At 46.8% G+C, this 17546-nt stretch overlaps 1 protein-coding gene across 2 annotated transcripts; it reads left to right on the top strand.

The window, feature by feature from the left end:
- Positions 1 to 9915: 9915 nt before the first annotated feature.
- Positions 9916 to 15223, top strand: PLAU (plasminogen activator, urokinase). Of its 2 annotated transcripts, none has more exons than XM_060643133.2 (11): positions 9916 to 10027; positions 10340 to 10426; positions 10876 to 10909; positions 11062 to 11169; positions 11487 to 11661; positions 11852 to 11943; positions 12136 to 12379; positions 12596 to 12744; positions 13335 to 13475; positions 13825 to 13973; positions 14648 to 15223. In XM_060643133.2, exons 2-11 carry the CDS (start codon positions 10370 to 10372, stop codon positions 14822 to 14824), a joined length of 1326 nt encoding a protein of 441 aa, XP_060499116.1. In that variant the 5' UTR covers positions 9916 to 10027; positions 10340 to 10369; the 3' UTR covers positions 14825 to 15223. The 2 variants fall into 2 exon arrangements, with proteins under 2 accessions (XP_060499116.1, XP_060499114.1); XM_060643131.2 differs by having other exon boundaries at positions 12112 to 12379.
- The last annotated feature ends 2323 nt before the right edge of the window (positions 15224 to 17546 follow it).

Raw genomic sequence — 17546 nt, 5'->3', positions numbered from 1 at the left:
CACCATTTTACAATCTCACTAGCAGTGGAAAAGCGTTCCCATTTTTCCACATCTTGCCAATGCTTGTTCTTTTCTTTTTTCTTTTCCTTTTTTTATAGTAACCATCTTGTTTAATAGCATTTTAATTGTTTCATATAGATGCATTTTGTCTTCCTTACCAGATTTAAACTTCTTCAGGACACAGATCACGTATGTTCTGTGTGCTCTTAGGGTCTAGCCCAGCACTAGGTACACATTAGGTATTTGAAAGTAATTTTTGGTTGATTGTATGAAATTAACAGCTTGAGTTGAACTTAATTCTTTTATTTTTGAACTTGGGCTGGAATTTGCTTTCCAAATAGAATAAGCTGACTGCCATGACATAGACTGAATAAATCCTAGGACACTATGCCATGGAGCAGAGAGTCTGTTCAGGGAGAATGTCACTGTTATTTCCTTGTTGACCAAAAATGCAAACTTTGTGGTTATCCCACAAGCTGCTGGGCCCACTGTTTCTGAGGGTGGTTCCTACCCTCCCTGCAGAGGGAGAATGCTCTGGAAACCCAGTTTTACTTAGAAGATCCTAGGGGGAAAAATTAAAAAGCTCAGAAGGGTGCCAGCACAAGAACTGTGAGGAACTATCACAGATGGAAAGTAAGTACAGATATTCTCAATTCTGCTATCTTCTCACCTCTACCCAGCTTCTCCCAATTTTCCTGAACCTTAGGGAACCAAATTCTCATCCACTGCTGTGACTTTCAGGGTTACTCTCATTCCCCAAATTCTTTCAATTTCTGTACAGAAAAGTCCCTCCATTAGCCAAACATCTGACATTTTTAAAATGGAATTATCACTAGGATCTAAAAAAAGAACAAGTACAAAAGTGCCGAAGCAATTAGCTTTTTTGAGAACAGATTCTTCAGGAAAGTCGCCTCAGGGTAGCTCGGTTTGCACAAGACTCTCAGGTGTACATTCCCTTCTTGATTCATCCCTGTCTGAGAAATTCTACGCAAAAGTTGGCCTTCCAGCCCTGGATCTTTCCCACTTCTATACTGGTCCTTATTTCAAAGGAAAGGGTTGGAGTAGAAGACATAGGAAATAGAAAGTTTGTGACTTAACTGGGTATTCCCACATAAAAAAGTAAACCAACAGTCCCAATTATGCATTAACTGACATTTTCCCCAAATTGTTTAATGGTAAGAATCTTCTAAGATGCATATTAGGATTCAGATTCCTAGGCCCCATCCTGGACCCAATGAATTAGAATTTCCCCAGAAGTAACCTGACATTCTGTATTGTTTAAACCTTTAAGTCAGGTGATTCTTATCATCAGACAAGGTTAGATAACATAACAGGGAATATTTTTTTTTAGTTTTTTATTTTAGAGAAAGAGAGAGAGAGCACAAGTGGGGAAAACAGACAGAAAGAGAAAGAGAATCCCATGGGGCTTGAGCCCATGACTCTGGAATCATGACCTGAGCCAAAATCAAAAGTCAGACACTCAGCCAACTGAGCCACCTAGACGTCCCAGTGAATGTTTATTATTACAATCTCCTGGGCACCTATTCAACAGGGTGCATTGTTTCCCTTGGGAAGGGTAAAGCAACAACACTATCGTAGTGATAATCAGCACAAGTTTTGGAGTGAGAAACTGAGGTTTGACTTGCCAGGTATCAGCTTAGCTTTGTAACTTTAACTTCTCAGAGCCTTGGTTTCCTTATCCATAAAGTAGGGATGATATTGCATCTCCCTCATTGAGGATTAAATAGGATAGTGCACATGAAGCTGTTACCCAATGCTTGCTAAATAAAATGCACACTCAGTAAATAGAAGCTATTGTTATTTCCCTACAGAAGAACTCTTGGGCATCCCCATTACTTAATATGGTTGAATAATGGTTGCAAAAAGGGAAGACTGGCCATAGATGGTTCCAGAGATCCACTTAGATATAATAAACATAGCCAGAAGACCCAGTGATCACTTCTTTGACTAGACCCAGTTGTGGCTGGTTATATTAAATAAGAGGAAGAACATTTTTATTAAAGTCTGGCTGAAGCTAGGTAGTCAGGAACCAATGCAGACAAGACTTGGACAGCTGGGGCTACCCCAGGATAGCATCCGTGGTTAGAAGTGGGAAGATTCCCAGAAAAAAGGACAAGCACCCCCAAAACCCTCACCTTCTTGACAGAATGCATTACTGCCTCAGAGATAGTTCTCCACATTCTGGAATCAACCAGGTGTGAGTATAAATCCCGAGTCTACCATTTACCTACCTATAGCGTGACCTTGGGTAAGCTGCTTAAACTCCATGAGCTTCAGTTTTCTCCTTCATAATGGTGAAAATAATAGTACCTTCTTTCTCATCAAAATAAAAAGCTTCAGGGGCGCCTAGGTGGCTCAGTCGGTTGAGCGTCCGACTTCAGCTCAGGTCATGATCTTACAGTCTGTGGGTTCGAGCCCCGCGTTGGGCTCTGTACTGACAGCTCAGAGCCTGGAGCTTGCTTCGGATTCTGTGACTCCTTCTCTCTCTGCCCCTCCGCCTCTCACGCTCTGTTTCTCTTTGTCTCTCTCTCAAAAATAAATGAACATTAAAAAAACATTAAAAAATAAAAATAAACAGCTTCTGCACAGCGAAGGAAACAATCAACAAAATTAAAAGGCAACCAACCGGATGGGGGAAGATATTTGCAAATGACATATCAGATAAAGGGTTAATATCTAAAATCTATAAATAAATTATCAAACTCAATACCCCAAAAACAAATAATCCAGTGAAGAAATGGGCAAAAGACATGAATAGACACTTCTCCAAAGAAGACATTCAGATGGCCAATCGACACATGAAAAAAATGCTTAACATCACTCATCATCAGAGAAATACAAATCAAAACCACAATGAGATACCACCTCACACCTATCAGAACGGCTAACATTAACAACTAAGGCAACAACAGATGTTGGCGAGGATGCAGAGAAAGAGATCGCTTTTGCACTGCGGGTGGGAATGCAAACTGGTACAGCCACTCTGAAAACAGTATGGAGGTTCCTCAAAAAATTAAAAGTAGAACTACCCTATGACCCAGCAATTGCACTACTAGGTATTTATTCAAGGGATATAGGTGTGCTGTTTCAAAGGGACACTTGCACCCCAATGTTTATAGCAGCACTATCAACAATAGCCAAAGTATGGAAAGAGCCCAAATGTCCATCGATGGATGAATGGATAAAGAAGATGTGGTGTGTATATATACAAAGGAGTATTACTCAGCAATCAAAAAGAATAAAATCTTGCCATTTACGACTATGTGGATAGAACTAGAGGGTATTATGCTAAAGGAAACTAGTCAGTCAGAGAAAGACAAATATCATATGACTTCACTACAGATGAACATAAGGGAAGGGAAGCAAAAATCATATAAAAACAGGAAGGGGGACAAAACATAAGAGACTCTTAAATATGGAGAACAAACAGAGGGTTACTGGAGGGATTATGGGAGGGGGGATAGGCTAAATGGGTAAGGGGCATTAAGGAATCTACTCATGAAATCATTGTTGCACTATATGCTAACTAACTTGGATGTAAATCAAAAAAAAAAAAAAGTACCTTCCTTAAAAGTTGTTGCCAAGATTGAAAAAGAATTTTAAGCAAATAAAAATTGGTTCCTATCATCTATTTTTAACAAAGGATAGATTATAACATCTCCTTGGGGGGAACAGCCTTCCTCTTCCTTTTTTTTTTTAATGACTTTTTTTTTTTAAGTGTCTTTCTTTCTTTCTTTCTTTCTTTCTTTCTTTCTTTCTTTCTTTCTTTCTTTCTTTTAATAATCTCTACACCCCATGTAGGGCTTGAACTCATGACCTCAAGATCAAGAGTTGAATGCTCTTCCAACTTAGCCAGCTAGGCACCTCCAGCTCCACTTCCCACCATCCACTGCTTTAATTCTAGCTGCTGTCTTTAACTGCTGTCTTCTTTAACTGCTGTCACACTTCCCACCATCCACTGCTTTCAGAGTAAAGAGAAGCCTCCTGGTTAGACTACCTGCATGCTGTTTTTCCACTCACTCTGCAAACACACATATCTCAGGGGCTCCCTGCTGGGTCCCTGCTCCCTCCTCTCACAGACTTCCATACATTTCGTCCTGTGTGCCCTCTGAAAGGAAACTGACCTCCCCCCAGGGCTTGGCTGCCTCATCACACTAGTATCAATCACTGTTTGGAGAAAAGAAGCACCTTCAGAAGACAAAGAGACTGAGGGTGGGGATTGAGGGTGGTCAGGAAGGGAAGCGGTGAGGATTCAGAATAGGAGGGGAGAGGGTGGAAATGTGTCATGAGTTTCCTCAAAATCGGTGAATTCTGAATCTCATCATTTTCAGTGAATGAACTCAGATGATTCACTTCCCTTCATTAGCCCTCTATTTTCCTCTCTGTGTAATGGAAAGGGAAGTGCTTGTACTTGCTTTACAGACAGAGAAGCATATAGAAATCATCTCGGGAGAGCCATGAGCACATGATATTATACATCGTATGGGCTATGGATGCTATGTTGGTTTTCTTCTGAGCAATGTTTTTTTAATATACTAGCTCCTGGCTTAATGTATTTCCTTAAACATCATCGACTTCTTGGTAGTACCCACCAGTTTCCAGTTTCCCTTTCCAGTTCTTTCTTCCCAGGTATCCCCTTACCTTCCAGTTAAGGAGCCATTGCCATCCAGCACAGTAACTTAAGCAGAATTTCTAGGACCTAGCTTTAGTTCTTGGAGGGGACTCAGAATCTACGTCTAGAAAGCCGTGACCAACACTCCTTTAAGGTCACAAGTTCCTGATTTAGGAAGTTAAAGAAAGATTTGGGTTAAAGATGAAGAAAAATTTGGCCAAGGCTCAAAATATTCACGCAGAGATCTGAGCTAATTGACTTCACCGGGGTAGGAATTGGAACAGAAATTGTGAGGCGTAAAGGGTGAGAAAGAGTAGGGGTCAGAGTCTGAACTGGAGGGACCAACGTGGCCTCTCTGTTCAGGGCATTACTGACGACAGACTATAACCTCAGGATGCAGCCCCTGGGCTCTTTGCTTTCCATGAGTAAGGAAGCAAGTATGTGGCTTCCTCTGCCCCACTCTTTCCACAGGCTGCTGGGGGCCTAGCGGTTCCAGAAGCTCCCCTATCATGTTTCAGTGCATACTGCGACAACAGCGTCTTTTCCCTTAGCTCTAAACACACGTGGGAGTCCTCAGACCCAGGGAAGCTATGTGACTGGCATTCAGTGCCTCCTTCCCAGAACTGCAGAGGAATCTGTCTGCCCTGGGTGTAGGGGAAAAAGAGAGGAGCTTCAGGCCACAGACAGCAGAGAAGTGGGGGAGGGAATGGGAGTCAGGGCTATAGAGGGTGAATAGCACATGCAGCTGGCCAGCTGCTGGGAACTATTGGCTAAGGACACGGTATCCCCACTTAACTGGAATCCTGGGACAGACTCCAGAGAATTGCTGGTCTTCTGGCCCAGTACAGCCATAGTCAGGAAGGCAAGGCAAGCACTCAGGGTAGGAATTGTAGTTTACAAAGTTCATCCCTCTATCTCTAGTATCCAGAACTGTCCTTGGCATTGGGTCCATAAATAAAGGAATGAACAAACACTTCCACACACACAAGCATGATCTCATTCAATCTGCAAAGTGAGGAACAAGAGCAGGCATTGCCTCATTTTGCAGCTAGGAACTGAGATGAAGAGAGTTAAGTGTCTTGTCTGAGGTTATTCAGCCTGGATGTGGCAGACCTGAGGCTAGACGCTACTCTCTATGTAGTACCATGCTGAACATTCTTTTTTTATTATTATTATTTTCATTTTATTTATTTGAGAGAGAAGTGCAGAGGGAGAGAGAGGGGGAACCCCAAGCAGGCTCCACGCCCAGCTCAGAGCCCAACGCAGGCCGTGACCTGAGCCAAAACCAAGAGTCGGATGCTCAACTGACTGAGCCACCCAGTCACCGCCATGTTGAACATTTTTGGTACAGCAGACCAGGAATACATCCTGTGCCTTGATGTGAGCTTCCCTTTGGTTCCTGCTGGTCAGAAAATAGCCATTTCAGGGGCCCAGTTTCCTGGACATAGTCTCAAGGCCAAGTTTGGACATCCTGGTTCTTCTTGCGCACCTGGCATCTGCCTGCTCTTTTATAAGAACCTTTGGGAAAGGGGACCCCTTCATTAGTCTTTGTTGCCACATCTGACTTTGAAGTTTGGTCTTCTGAAACACAGAGGTGGGGGCAGGTGGTGTGACTCTGGGAGTCAGGAACAGAATGAAACCATATACATTATGCTCCTTATTCTCTTACCCTCGATAGAAACTTCAGATAGCCTAGACCACCAAGTTAGTTCTTAGAACTCAGGCAAGCAACTAACCCATACTACAGTGCAGACTTTCCAAGAACTAGGGCCCCATAGCCCAAGGAGAATTCTGGAAGGTGGTCCCAAAACCAGCAAGAGGGCTCCCCTGAGCTGGAACATTGTACATCATCTGACGCTCATCTTTGCAGCATTCTGTCTTATTCCCTTCTCCATGGAGGCAGTGAGGTATAGAACATGGGAATAAGGATCAGAAAACCTGGGTCCTACTGCTGGCTTTGCCACTCATCAAGTGTGTATCTTTTCTCCACCTCATTTTCCTCATCTGCAAAATGGACACGATTTCCAGCTATGTCATAAGGCTGTTAAGAGTTTAGAGAGGAATAGTTTGGGGGCAACTAGGTGGTCAGTTGGTTAAATGTCTGACTCTTGATTTTGGCTCAGGTCATGATCTCATGGTTGTGAGGTCAAGCCCCATGCACCAGGCTCCGCACTAGGGGTGGAGCCTGCTTAAGATTCTTCCCCTCCCTCTATCCATCCTCTGCTCGCAGGCACAGGCGTGCGCTCGCCCGCTCTCTCTCTCTCTCTCTCAAAAAAAAAAAAAATTGTTTAAAACAAAAGAGGAATAGTTTGTGTCAAATTGCTTTTTAGCACAAGACAGAAACAATACCAGTACTATTTTTTCACTGCAAGAAAGAGAGTAGGAAAACTTTCAGGGTGCCCCAAAGCTTTCTATTGCCACTTGTTTACTGATCCATTCCTCATAAAACACCTACATGAACAGGGCATGTACCCAGGGTTGAGGGAGAGACAAAGATGTTTAAGATGTGGTCTCTGCCCTTGAAGAATTGAAAAGACTAGCACAGGCTGTGCACCAAAAGACGGACACAGAGATTTCAGGGAGCATCAAAGATCATACAGTGGAAAGATAGTAAAGAGTTGGAGGCTCCAGGATTGTTCAACCAGGTGAAGGCACTGCAGGGGGAAGAAAAGGGAAGAAGTGTCACGCTGCATAACGGTCTCCAAGCCTCTTTGTCCAGGAGGAAATGAGGTCATCCTGCTCTCAAGAATCAGCATGACAGCCTCCAGCCAAGTAATCTGGAGTCATGAGAGCTGCTGGGGGTGCTCTGTGAATCATGACAGTGTGCTGGGAATTTCCTGATACCTAACCTAGTAGTTTCGGGGTAAGTCCTCAGGCTGCAACATCTCTGTTTACATTTTGATCACGTTTATTTGCAATTAATGGGTTCTAAATCCAAACAAAACATATTTCAGTTTTCTAGAGGAAGTAGCCAGGCCAGCTCTGAAGCCTCTAGCACCTGTGACTCAGTCCATTCCCTGAGAGCTGGCAGCTCAGCCGGACACAGAAAAACTCTCTCCAGAGGATGATGGGTCACCTTCCTCACGAAAGCTGAATGGCTAACTTGAACTTCCCCCAAGCAGAGGTTGGCATCTTGAGACCTCTGGCTGGAGCAGAGCAAAGAAGCTTTCCTCCTTCCTACTGGCATTCTCCCTGCCTTCCTCCTTCCCTTCTCAAGTGGATCCAGACCCAAGGTTCAGGTTTGCCAGGCAACAAAATGTTGTAGGCCTAGGCAGAAAGAGGGACCAAGCCTGGGGCTTGGCTTTAGGATGCTAATGAGTTACAGGGACACTGCCCTCTTTCTTCCCATTAAAGGGACAGTCCCTCTGGATAGAAGGAAGTCACCCCAAGCCATTCCTTCACGAAGGTGTTGGTTCCCAACACCAGGGGAAAGGGAAAGGGTTGACTGAACCTCAGAGTCCCTGCTGTGCTCCTTCAGCTATGCCTGAGAGATATGTGAATGTGCATGGCTATACAACTATGTATGCTTGCCTTCGGGCAGGTAAAGCGGGTGGAGTCCTTTACACATGGCCTGTCTTTCTGGAGGCCAACCTTGTTTGATAAGCAATTATTTTATCTCATTAGAAACAAGGCTTTATGGTGAAGTCTAGAATACTAAATACATGTGCATTTTTTTAAAAGTTTATTTATTTTGAGAGAAAGAGAGTATGAGAGCAAGTGGGTGAGGGGCAGAGAGACAGGGAGAAAGAGAATCCCAAGCAGGCTCCACAATGTCAGGGTACAGCCTGATACGGGGCTCACCAACCGTCACCTCATGACCTGAGCCAAGTGAGCATATGCATTTTTTAAAGTTTATTTATTTATTTTGAGAGACATAGGGGTGGGGGGAGGAGGAGGGGGAAGAGAGAATTTCAAGCAAGCTCCAAGCCCAGTGCAGAGCCCTATGAGGGGCTGGGACCCACCAACCGTGAGATCATGACCTGAGCCGAAGTGGGATGCTTAACCGACTGAGCCACCCAGGCACCCCAATACATATGTTTGTTTGTTTGTTTGTTTTAAATCTATGATTATGGGGCACCTGGGTGGCTCAGTCGGTTAAGTGTCCCACTCTTAGTTTCTTCGGCTCAGGTCATGATCTCACAGTTTTGTGATTCAAGCCCTATGTTGGGCTCTGTGCTGGAAGCAAGGAGCTTGCTTGGAATTCTCTGTCTCCTCTCTTTGGCCCTCCCCCCCCACTCATGCTGTCTCTCTCAAAATAAATTTTAAAAACTTAAAAAAAACCTGTAATTATATTTTTGGAATGGGTGATATAAAGGTATGTTTTCAAAAGTTGAAACAGTGCAAAAAGGCATAGAGTGAAAAACAAATCTCATTCTTGTCCTCCAGTTCCCCAGTTTCTCTCCTCAGATGTGAAAACAGAACTTCCTGCCCCTCCACAGCTTAGTGTCTACCTTAATAAGGCTTTACATTCTATTGTCTTTATTAACTGACTATACTCTGGCCCAGGCAAATAAAGGGATTGTTTGTTACAGGAAATTTTTGAAAGATCCATCAATACTTTAATAGAAAGCATCAACAGTTTGTGCCCTTAGACTTTGTTCTCACAATCCTATAATAATATATCGTGTGTGATCCTTATGCAATCCTTACCAAGCCCTCACTCTGAAAGGCTACCCTTAAGTTAAACCAAACTCTAAATTCTCAGTAAAATCCGATCTTGCCTACCCGCTGCTCCTGCCCTTAGGACGGTAAGCAATAAACTCAACTTTGTCTTATCCACTGGTTGTGTTGATGAATTTTGGGGAGCTGCTATTCAACAGCTCCTGTTAGCAGGAGTAAGCAAGCATGTGTCAGGTGCATTTTCACGTTGAGAAACAGACTTAGCTCTCTGAGCTGCGGACTATGACCCCACACCCAGTGGTCCGAATCATTCTCCCAGGCGTTTGGGGCCCAAAGGTGTAAAGGCTGGAGAAGAGCTGTTTAGGGGATCTGGGGAGAGACATCAGAGCTGGACGGAGAGTCTCCCAAGAGCAATTCGGAGGCCCCATGCACTGGGATGGGGCCCAGGACAGGTGAATGGGAGGAGAGGGCGAGGAATTTAGATGCCTCTGTGTCTCTGTTTTCAGACCTCGCACGTCCCCTCCCCTGGGGACCGCGCAGCCCCTCACTCTCAGACAAGGTTGAGGAAACACACTTCCCCAGGGAAGCGGAGAGAAGGGAGGGGTTGGGGAGATCCCAGGCTGGGGCGGGGCCAGGGCTGGGGCGGGTCCTGATATAGAGCCCGGCGGCGGGCTAGCAGCACAGCGCAACTGCTGGAGCCCCAGAGCCCCTCGGATTTCAGTGTCAACCTGTCCCTGCCGTCCCGGCGCCGAGTCCCTCCTGCCGCAGCCGCCGGTGAGTGCAGGCCACCCTAATTGCGCAGGGCTGCTCCTGCGGGTTTCCCTTCCCCCTACCCCGGCTGCCCCAGCGGCCCGGCTCCGCAGCAGCAGAGTCCGAGTCACCGCTCCCGGTGCCTGTGCATCCCCTTCGGGTGCCGGAACCCCTGAGCCTCCAGCGAGGAGAGGCGGCGGGGCCTGGGAAGCCTGGTCACCGCAGGCGCGCCTCTGGGGAGACCTTGGGATTTCTGTTCTGAACTGCGGTAACCCACCCGGCACGCCTTCTCTCTCCTCTGCTCCTTCCTCAAGTTGACTTCTCCCTCCTTTGTAGAGTGCTGTCTAGAGCCCCAGCCTGGCCACCATGAGAGTCCTGATGACATGCCTGCTCCTCTGTGTCCTGGTGGTGAGCGACTCCGAAGTAAGTGGCTTCCCCGCTTTGACTTACGGCGGCGGGAGGGGGCTTGGCAGGACTCCTGAACAGCGTCAGGGGAAGGAAGGAGAGCTGAACATAGGGAGCTGGGGTCCTCTGGATTCCATCCATCTACGGGGGGCTAGCCTCTCAGGAAAATAGGACAGGTGTGGCTGTGGGGGCCCTGAGAACCAAGGGAGTTCACACCTTCAGCCAAGGGAAGAAACTGCAGAGACTGGCCTAGCTCTCTTGCACCCTAGCTTGCTTGGATCAATCCATTTCTCCCTGCTTGAAACCTATGATCTTCCATTTGAGGGCTAGTTAGATATGAACAAGGTGAGGAGAGAGGGAGCTGGAGGAAAAGGTGAGATTTGGCAGGAGGCCAGTTTGTCTTTCCCCTTGGGTCCCAGGAGCATGGGACCTTTGATGAACTTTCCCATCCCTCTCATCGTTTCCAGGGCAGCCATGAACTTCATCCAGTGTCTGATGCATGTGAGTATCCACCCCTTGCATAATATCTGGCCGTACAGACATCTTGGAAAAGCCTCAGGGGGCAGCCCCTCCCTGACCCTGTTGCAGGGCTGGCTCCCCCCTTGCCTCCTCCCCACACTCCTTGCTTACCCCTCCACCTCTGTGCTCTCCAGCAAACTGCGGCTGCCTGAATGGAGGAACATGTGTGTCCTACAAGTACTTCTCCAACATTCAGCGATGCAGCTGTCCAAAGGAATTCCAAGGAGAACACTGTGAGATAGGTATGGATATCCTGACTCTAACTGGGGAGTAGGGGATACCAGAGATTTGGGGACAGGGTGAGATGGGTGGGATGTCAGAGCAGGCAGGAGTTAAGGACTGGAGGTAGAGTGGAGGACATCTTGATCCCCATGTGATGTACACAGACACACTGTCTCATGAATCTGTGGCTGCACAAATGTGGGGTGGGGACAGAAGGAGATCCTTTCTAGTGTTTTCTGCCAGGTCTGAAATCATGCAAGGCCTGACCGGATCTCTAAAACGCCTGTCTGAATTTCCTCCTCTTTCTAATATCTCTCATCCTCACATTCTTCCTTAGATACATTGAAAACCTGCTATCAGGGGAATGGTCACTCTTACCGAGGGAAGGCCAACACCGACATCATGGGCCGGCCCTGCCTGGCCTGGAACTCTGCTGCCGTTCTTCTGAAACAGTACCATGCCCTCCGATCTGATGCCCTTCAGCTGGGCCTGGGGAAACACAATTATTGCAGGTGAGGTGGGGCAACAAAGACCCTCCCGTAGCCACACAGGAACCTTTGGTACCATCCTGTGTTTCAAGAGTACTGATCATAGCATGAGAAAAGCAAGGCCTCTGGCTGAGTTTTCCCTGGAGGGGGAGGAAACGTATTCTGGGTTGGAATGACACCCCCCCCCCCCCCATCTTCCCCTCTGTGTTACCAGGAACCCGGACAACCAGAGAAAGCCGTGGTGCTATGTGCAGGTTGGCTTAAACCAGCTTGTCCAACAGTGCATGGTGCACGACTGCTCTTTTGGTGAGTGTCACTGACCTATTTATGACAGTAGGGTGGAAGGGGACAGCCTCATACATCGCCTTATTCCATCAGGAGAGTTGAGGACTTTGAAAAACTGGGAGGTCAAAGGACAAGAGAGGGACACTATCCTACTTGCCTCCCCAAGATATCCCTCTCTTTCTCCTCCAGGAAAACGTCCCCTGTCTCCTCCAGGAAAACGTCCCCTGTCTCCTCCAGGAAAAAGTCCCCTGTCTCCTCCAAAAACAGCAGAGTTTCAGTGTGGCCAGAAGGCTCTGAGGCCTCGCTTTAAGATTATTGGGGGAGAATTCACCACCATCGAGAACCAGCCTTGGTTTGCAGCCATCTATAGGAGGCACCGTGGAGGCTCTGTCACCTACTTGTGCGGAGGCAGCCTCATCAGTCCTTGCTGGGTGGTCAGCGCCACACATTGCTTCATGTACGTCCCTCTGTCTCTTCTCCCTGACCCTCCTACCTTACCCCAGACACATCCCATTCTCCTTCCCAGCAAAGGATTCCGCTTAAATTCTACCCCCTTAGCCCCTCTCCATGTGGCCCATGGCCTTGGGGACAAGTCATGCTCTGAGCTTGCTGTGGAGGGGAAGTGACAAGATCTCATGAGATCAGACTATCTAACAGGTCTCCCCTCCCACAGTAATAACCCGAAGAAGGAGGACTACATTGTCTACCTGGGTCGGTCAAAGCTTAACTCCGATACACTTGGGCAGATGAAGTTTGAAGTGGAAAATCTCATCTTGCATGAGGACTATAGTGCTGACACTCTTGCTCACCACAATGATATCGGTGAGTAGAAAACCCTTATCTGCCATAATGATGATGGTTGGAGGAAGAGGGGTCCAAAAAGAGAACCAAGTGGGAGGTTGAGGTTGTAGGGGAACTGAAAAGCCTACTTTATATAACAAAAGGACATATGTGAAGGGCCTGCTGCTCCTCTGCAGAGTCTTTAAATTTTCAAACATTTAGCCTCCTATGGATGGCAGTGACCCTGTGGGCATATGGCTTGGGCGGGGAGGCCCCTTCTTTTGTTGGATACAACCTCTGCCTGTCCCAGGATCTGCAACTTAGAGCATTGGGCTGAATTCAGCTCATCTACATCAACCAGAGCTGTTCACAGAAAACAACCATATGGCTGTATACAGCGGCTCTGGCTGGCCAAGCTCTTGTCGGCAGCTGTAACAAAGCCCTTGAGACATGGGACAGGGGAGACTTGTTTCAGGTAATAAGCTACAGGCAGACTTTCCAGGATGATCTCTGACCCTAACCGATTTAGGGATAGACAACCAGTCCTTCAGCATTTGGAGGCGAAACATGGTGACCAACTAACCAGGTGGAGATCTTTCCCCCTGACCTCTCCTGCTTCCCTCCTCCCCCAGCCTTGCTGAAGATCAGATCCAACACAGGCCAGTGTGCACAGCCATCCAGGTCCATACAAACCATCTGTTTGCCCCCATCGTACGGTGATGCTCATTTTGGCACAAGCTGTGAGATCACTGGCTTTGGAAAAGAGAATACCAGTAAGTGACATTTGGGGCTGGCTGAGAGGGTTCTGAGGGAGTGTTGTAACCTGGATGTGAACTCAACTTGATCAAGAGAGGACCATAGAGATAGAGATGGGAGCATTGTGGAGGTAGCAGATGGGTCCAGGGATGGAGTAGGGAGCACTGTTTAGGGAGTAATCGGCCATAAAGGTAAATAGATGGGGGGGTGAGGGGCTATACATGGAGTAAAGGCTCAGATTTGGGTGGAAATGAATAAAGGTTTTCCCTGGTGAGGACACTTTTTGGTCCTCACTCCAGCAGAGAGTCCCAGTGGAAAGAGTAGACATATACAGCTTAATGTAAACTTCTTGTTTCCTCCCTCCAGCTGACTATCTCTATCCAGAGCAGCTGAAAATGACTTCTGTGAAGCTGATTTCCTACCAGGAGTGTCAGCAGCCCCACTACTATGGCTCTGAAATCACCACCAAAATGCTGTGTGCTGCTGACCCACAATGGGAAACAGATTCCTGCCAGGTGAGAGTTCTAGCTTCTCTCCCTGTCACCCCCAAACCTCCCCAGGGCTCCTGGGCCTGTACCTGCCAGCTTTGGGGAGCCTCTGTGCAACCAAAGCCCCAAGAAGCCAGTATTAGGAGCTTAGGTCTTAGACAGTTTAAACTAACCCTTATATGTTTCCCAAACATTCGCTGTGAGCCTGGCTCTGTGCTAGACACTTTGCACTGGGGAGGGAAAGAAATAAGACCACAAGAAAGAGGAAAACAATAGAAAACAATACAACTCAGTGCTCAGGGTGTAGTATGAATTGTAAATGATTAGATGTTTGGGAGCAGAAGGTGAGTGCCAACTGGAGGGAAGGCTTTAAAGAGAATGTGACTCTGCAGGGATTTGAGGAGGTCTAGGGAAGAAAGGAAAATGTTCCAGTTGAAAGATACAAAAATGGGTGAACATGGCATAGTCCAGGATGGGGAGGAAAAGGATCTGAGAATGTAGATGGAATTGTGGCAGATAGTAGGGCTTTGAAAAACAAGCAGAGCATTTTAAACTTTATGTGGTAGAAAGTGGGGAGTCACTAAGGATTTTGACTCTAAGAAACTCCCTTCTCTCTCTCTTGCGTATGATTGGGTGATTGGATCAGATGGCCTCCTCCTCACTTCTCCCTGGGCTTACCTTTTGTGTCTTTGGCTTAACAGGGAGACTCTGGGGGCCCTCTGATCTGCTCTATCCACGGCCGCCTGACTCTGACTGGGATTGTGAGCTGGGGCAGCGGATGTGCCATGAAGGACAAGCCGGGAGTCTACACAAGAGTCTCAGGCTTCCTGCCTTGGATCCAAAGGCACACTGGGGAGCAGAATGGCCTAGACCTCTGAGGCTCCCCAGGGAGCCAAGGGAAGAGAAGGGTACCACCCACTCCCATGCTGTCGTTTTTGCAGTAGAACCATCTGCATCAGCTATATATAAGGAAGAAACTGAGGAAGATAGGCTCTGCAGAGATGGTTTTGCATGTGCCGCCCGCCAGGGTGAGCAACAATAGCTTTATCCTTAGATACAGGCCTGGGTGCTGAGTGCCCAGATCCCCTGTGGCCAGGATGGAGGGCTGGTTCTGACCCAGGATGGTATTGACCAGTAGTTTGTCTTTTTCGGAACTAAAGCCTCCTGGAGTTAAAAATGCCATTTCCTGTGCACAGCTAGAAGGAGAGCCAGCTCCCCCAACAGTGGGCATTCATGAGGCCCACTGTTGGGGAAAGGAACAATTTCTCAATTAGGAAGTAGAACAGAACTGAGGTCTTTTGAGTGAGCTCGGCCACTGTGGAACAGTGGTTTGGGGAGTAGAGACACTAATGACTTAGGGAAGGGCTCTGACATTCCATGAATGTATCAGGAAATATTATATATGTGTATGTATGTTTGCATACCCGTGCACAGGCTGTGTCAGTGTGAATGAGTAACAGCTGGTATTCCTGTGTCTGACTGCAAGTCTAGATATTTCCCTAAACTGAATGGACTATGATGCCACATAGAATGGTCTGTCTGGAGAGGTCATGGACTCCTATGTCCTTTTGGGTCTCTCATGTGATGCCTATGAATGTATCATTCTGGGGCATGGCCCGTGACCAGCACTAAATTTTCACTTTCACTTTTACATAGATGTTCTTTCTTGGCCAGTTATTCCTTCTGACCTTTCAGCTGAGTCTATCCAATCCTCACTGGGTGAAGTGAGGACCACTCCTATACACTGAATATTTAATAATTATATTCTGCTATTTTTATTTATATCTATTTTTGTAATTTTGAATAAATATGATCAAAAAATGTGATTTTTCTGAAGACTTTGGTTCTTTCTTGGTACTTGTTTGGGAGGAAGTTGGGGAGCATAAAAAGTGGAAAATGATGATGGCGGCATATACCCCAGAGTTCCTTGGGGGCTGAATCTCCGGACTTAATGGCACTTTGAGAAGTAGAGGCTAGAATAGGTCCTGCATAGCATGTAAGGTACAGCCTAGTGTGCAGATTGGATGTCTGCCCTCAATTCCCTCCTTAGCCTGATGCCTTTGTACAACGCACATCTTGTACGGGTGTACACAGTGATCCTCTAGGATAAGTCCCACCACGTTCTCTTTACTCTGCCCATAACAATCCTGGGGTTGACCTCAACCTAGGAGAACACTGGCATGAGTGAAAACTGCTGATTCAAAACCCAGTCTGGCTTGGGTCTGTGTCATTCAGGGAATAGAAAACAATTTCCATCATCTGTGCGAGGGGCTGGTGCTGAGTTTTCTCAGTGTGTTAATGAAGCTCATGACCAGCCACTGCTATCCCTAGTATCAGAGGACTCAGAATCTAAACCTAGGTGGTATCCTAATAGAGGTGACCACATATTTTGAACCAAACATCAGTTTCTGAAGAAGTGGGGAGATATAGTTGGATGCTAAAGTGTTGGGATTTCCAACCTATGTAAATGGTTTTTAGCAGTGTTTCTTAACCAAGTCACATGAAAACCTTTTGAAAAATACATACATGACCATGCCCCCTCCCCCGCCCCCCCCCACAGATTGTGATTCAGGTCAGGACTGGTGCCAGGGGTTGTGATGTTAGAAAAGTTTCCCAGGTGTTTCTTATAAGAACTCCTGATGGAAATCCTTTGGGGACAACTGGCCAGATTATGTGAAGGGCTCAGTAAATTCAAGATTTGTCAGCATGCATTCTCTGCATGAGCAATCAGTTTTCTGAGTGGGGTTTGGGGGTGCAAGGTCTCCTGGGCTTCCTGTTCAGAGGTTCCCTAGATCATGGGCCTCTGGAGGTCAGGGACCCAGAGTATTTCATTTTTAGTCCCTCTAATCTGGCATGTTGTTTTATTATTATGATCCAGTGGTTCAGAGCATGGATTACAGAGTCAAGTGGTCTGGACTAGAACCCTGGCTCTGACACTAGCTGTGTGATAAGGGAAAGACTCTTAACCTCTCTGTGCCCCAGTTTCCCCATCTGAAAAAAAGAGATCGTAATATCTACCTCCCAGGAATGTTATAAGGATTCGTGAGTTCACAAATTTCTTAGTATAATCCTGGCACCTAATAAAGGCACAAAAATGATGGCTTATACCATAAAACTATAGATTGAGTGGGAGCCCCCTCTCTTCCACCCCAGGATTGCATTTGTGGGTTTTGTGGGAGCTGAAACTTGCCAGGAAAGAAAAGGCATGATGTGAAGCTAAGGGACCCAGCCCAGGCTGAGTTGCTTCTCAGCTTCTGCATTTCCCCTGAGGGGCCAAGAAAGATCTTGTTCCAACATGAGCAGCTACAGCATCTGGGCTCACAGACACTGAAAACAGGAAGTGTGAGCCCCACTGGTGGGATTGAGCAATGACACTGCTCTTTTCAGACCATTTCCCAGCCACCACCCTGACCTGACTCCCCCCTTCCCCTGCCAGCTACTATCTCTTCCCTAATCTCTCTCTCAACACTATCAGGAACAGCCACTTCTCCAGCAACCAGTTTCAGGGTTCACAGGTTCCTAACCTGTCACTCACCTTAGGGACTGCCTTCTTCTAGTCCTCACTATGTATTAGACACTGTTTTGTTTTTTAATTTTTTA

Source organism: Panthera onca, chromosome D2, assembly GCF_046562875.1.
Source record: "Panthera onca isolate mPanOnc1 chromosome D2, mPanOnc1 haplotype 2, whole genome shotgun sequence".
Classification (NCBI taxonomy): Eukaryota; Metazoa; Chordata; class Mammalia; order Carnivora; family Felidae; genus Panthera; species Panthera onca.
The sequence above is the reverse complement of the archived record's forward strand: the minus strand, read 5'-3'. Positions and strand labels throughout refer to the sequence as shown.

Excerpts from the sequence above, each read along its gene's own strand:
- PLAU (XM_060643131.2), top strand. The coding sequence starts at position 10,370 with ATGAGAGTCCTGATGACATGCCTGCTCCTCTGTGTCCTGGTGGTGAGC. Across the intron at positions 11,662-11,851 it reads GGGAAACACAATTATTGCAG|GAACCCGGACAACCAGAGAA; the intron begins GTGAGGTGGGGC and ends CTGTGTTACCAG. Across the intron at positions 11,944-12,111 it reads GGTGCACGACTGCTCTTTTG|GAAAACGTCCCCTGTCTCCT; the intron begins GTGAGTGTCACT and ends TTTCTCCTCCAG.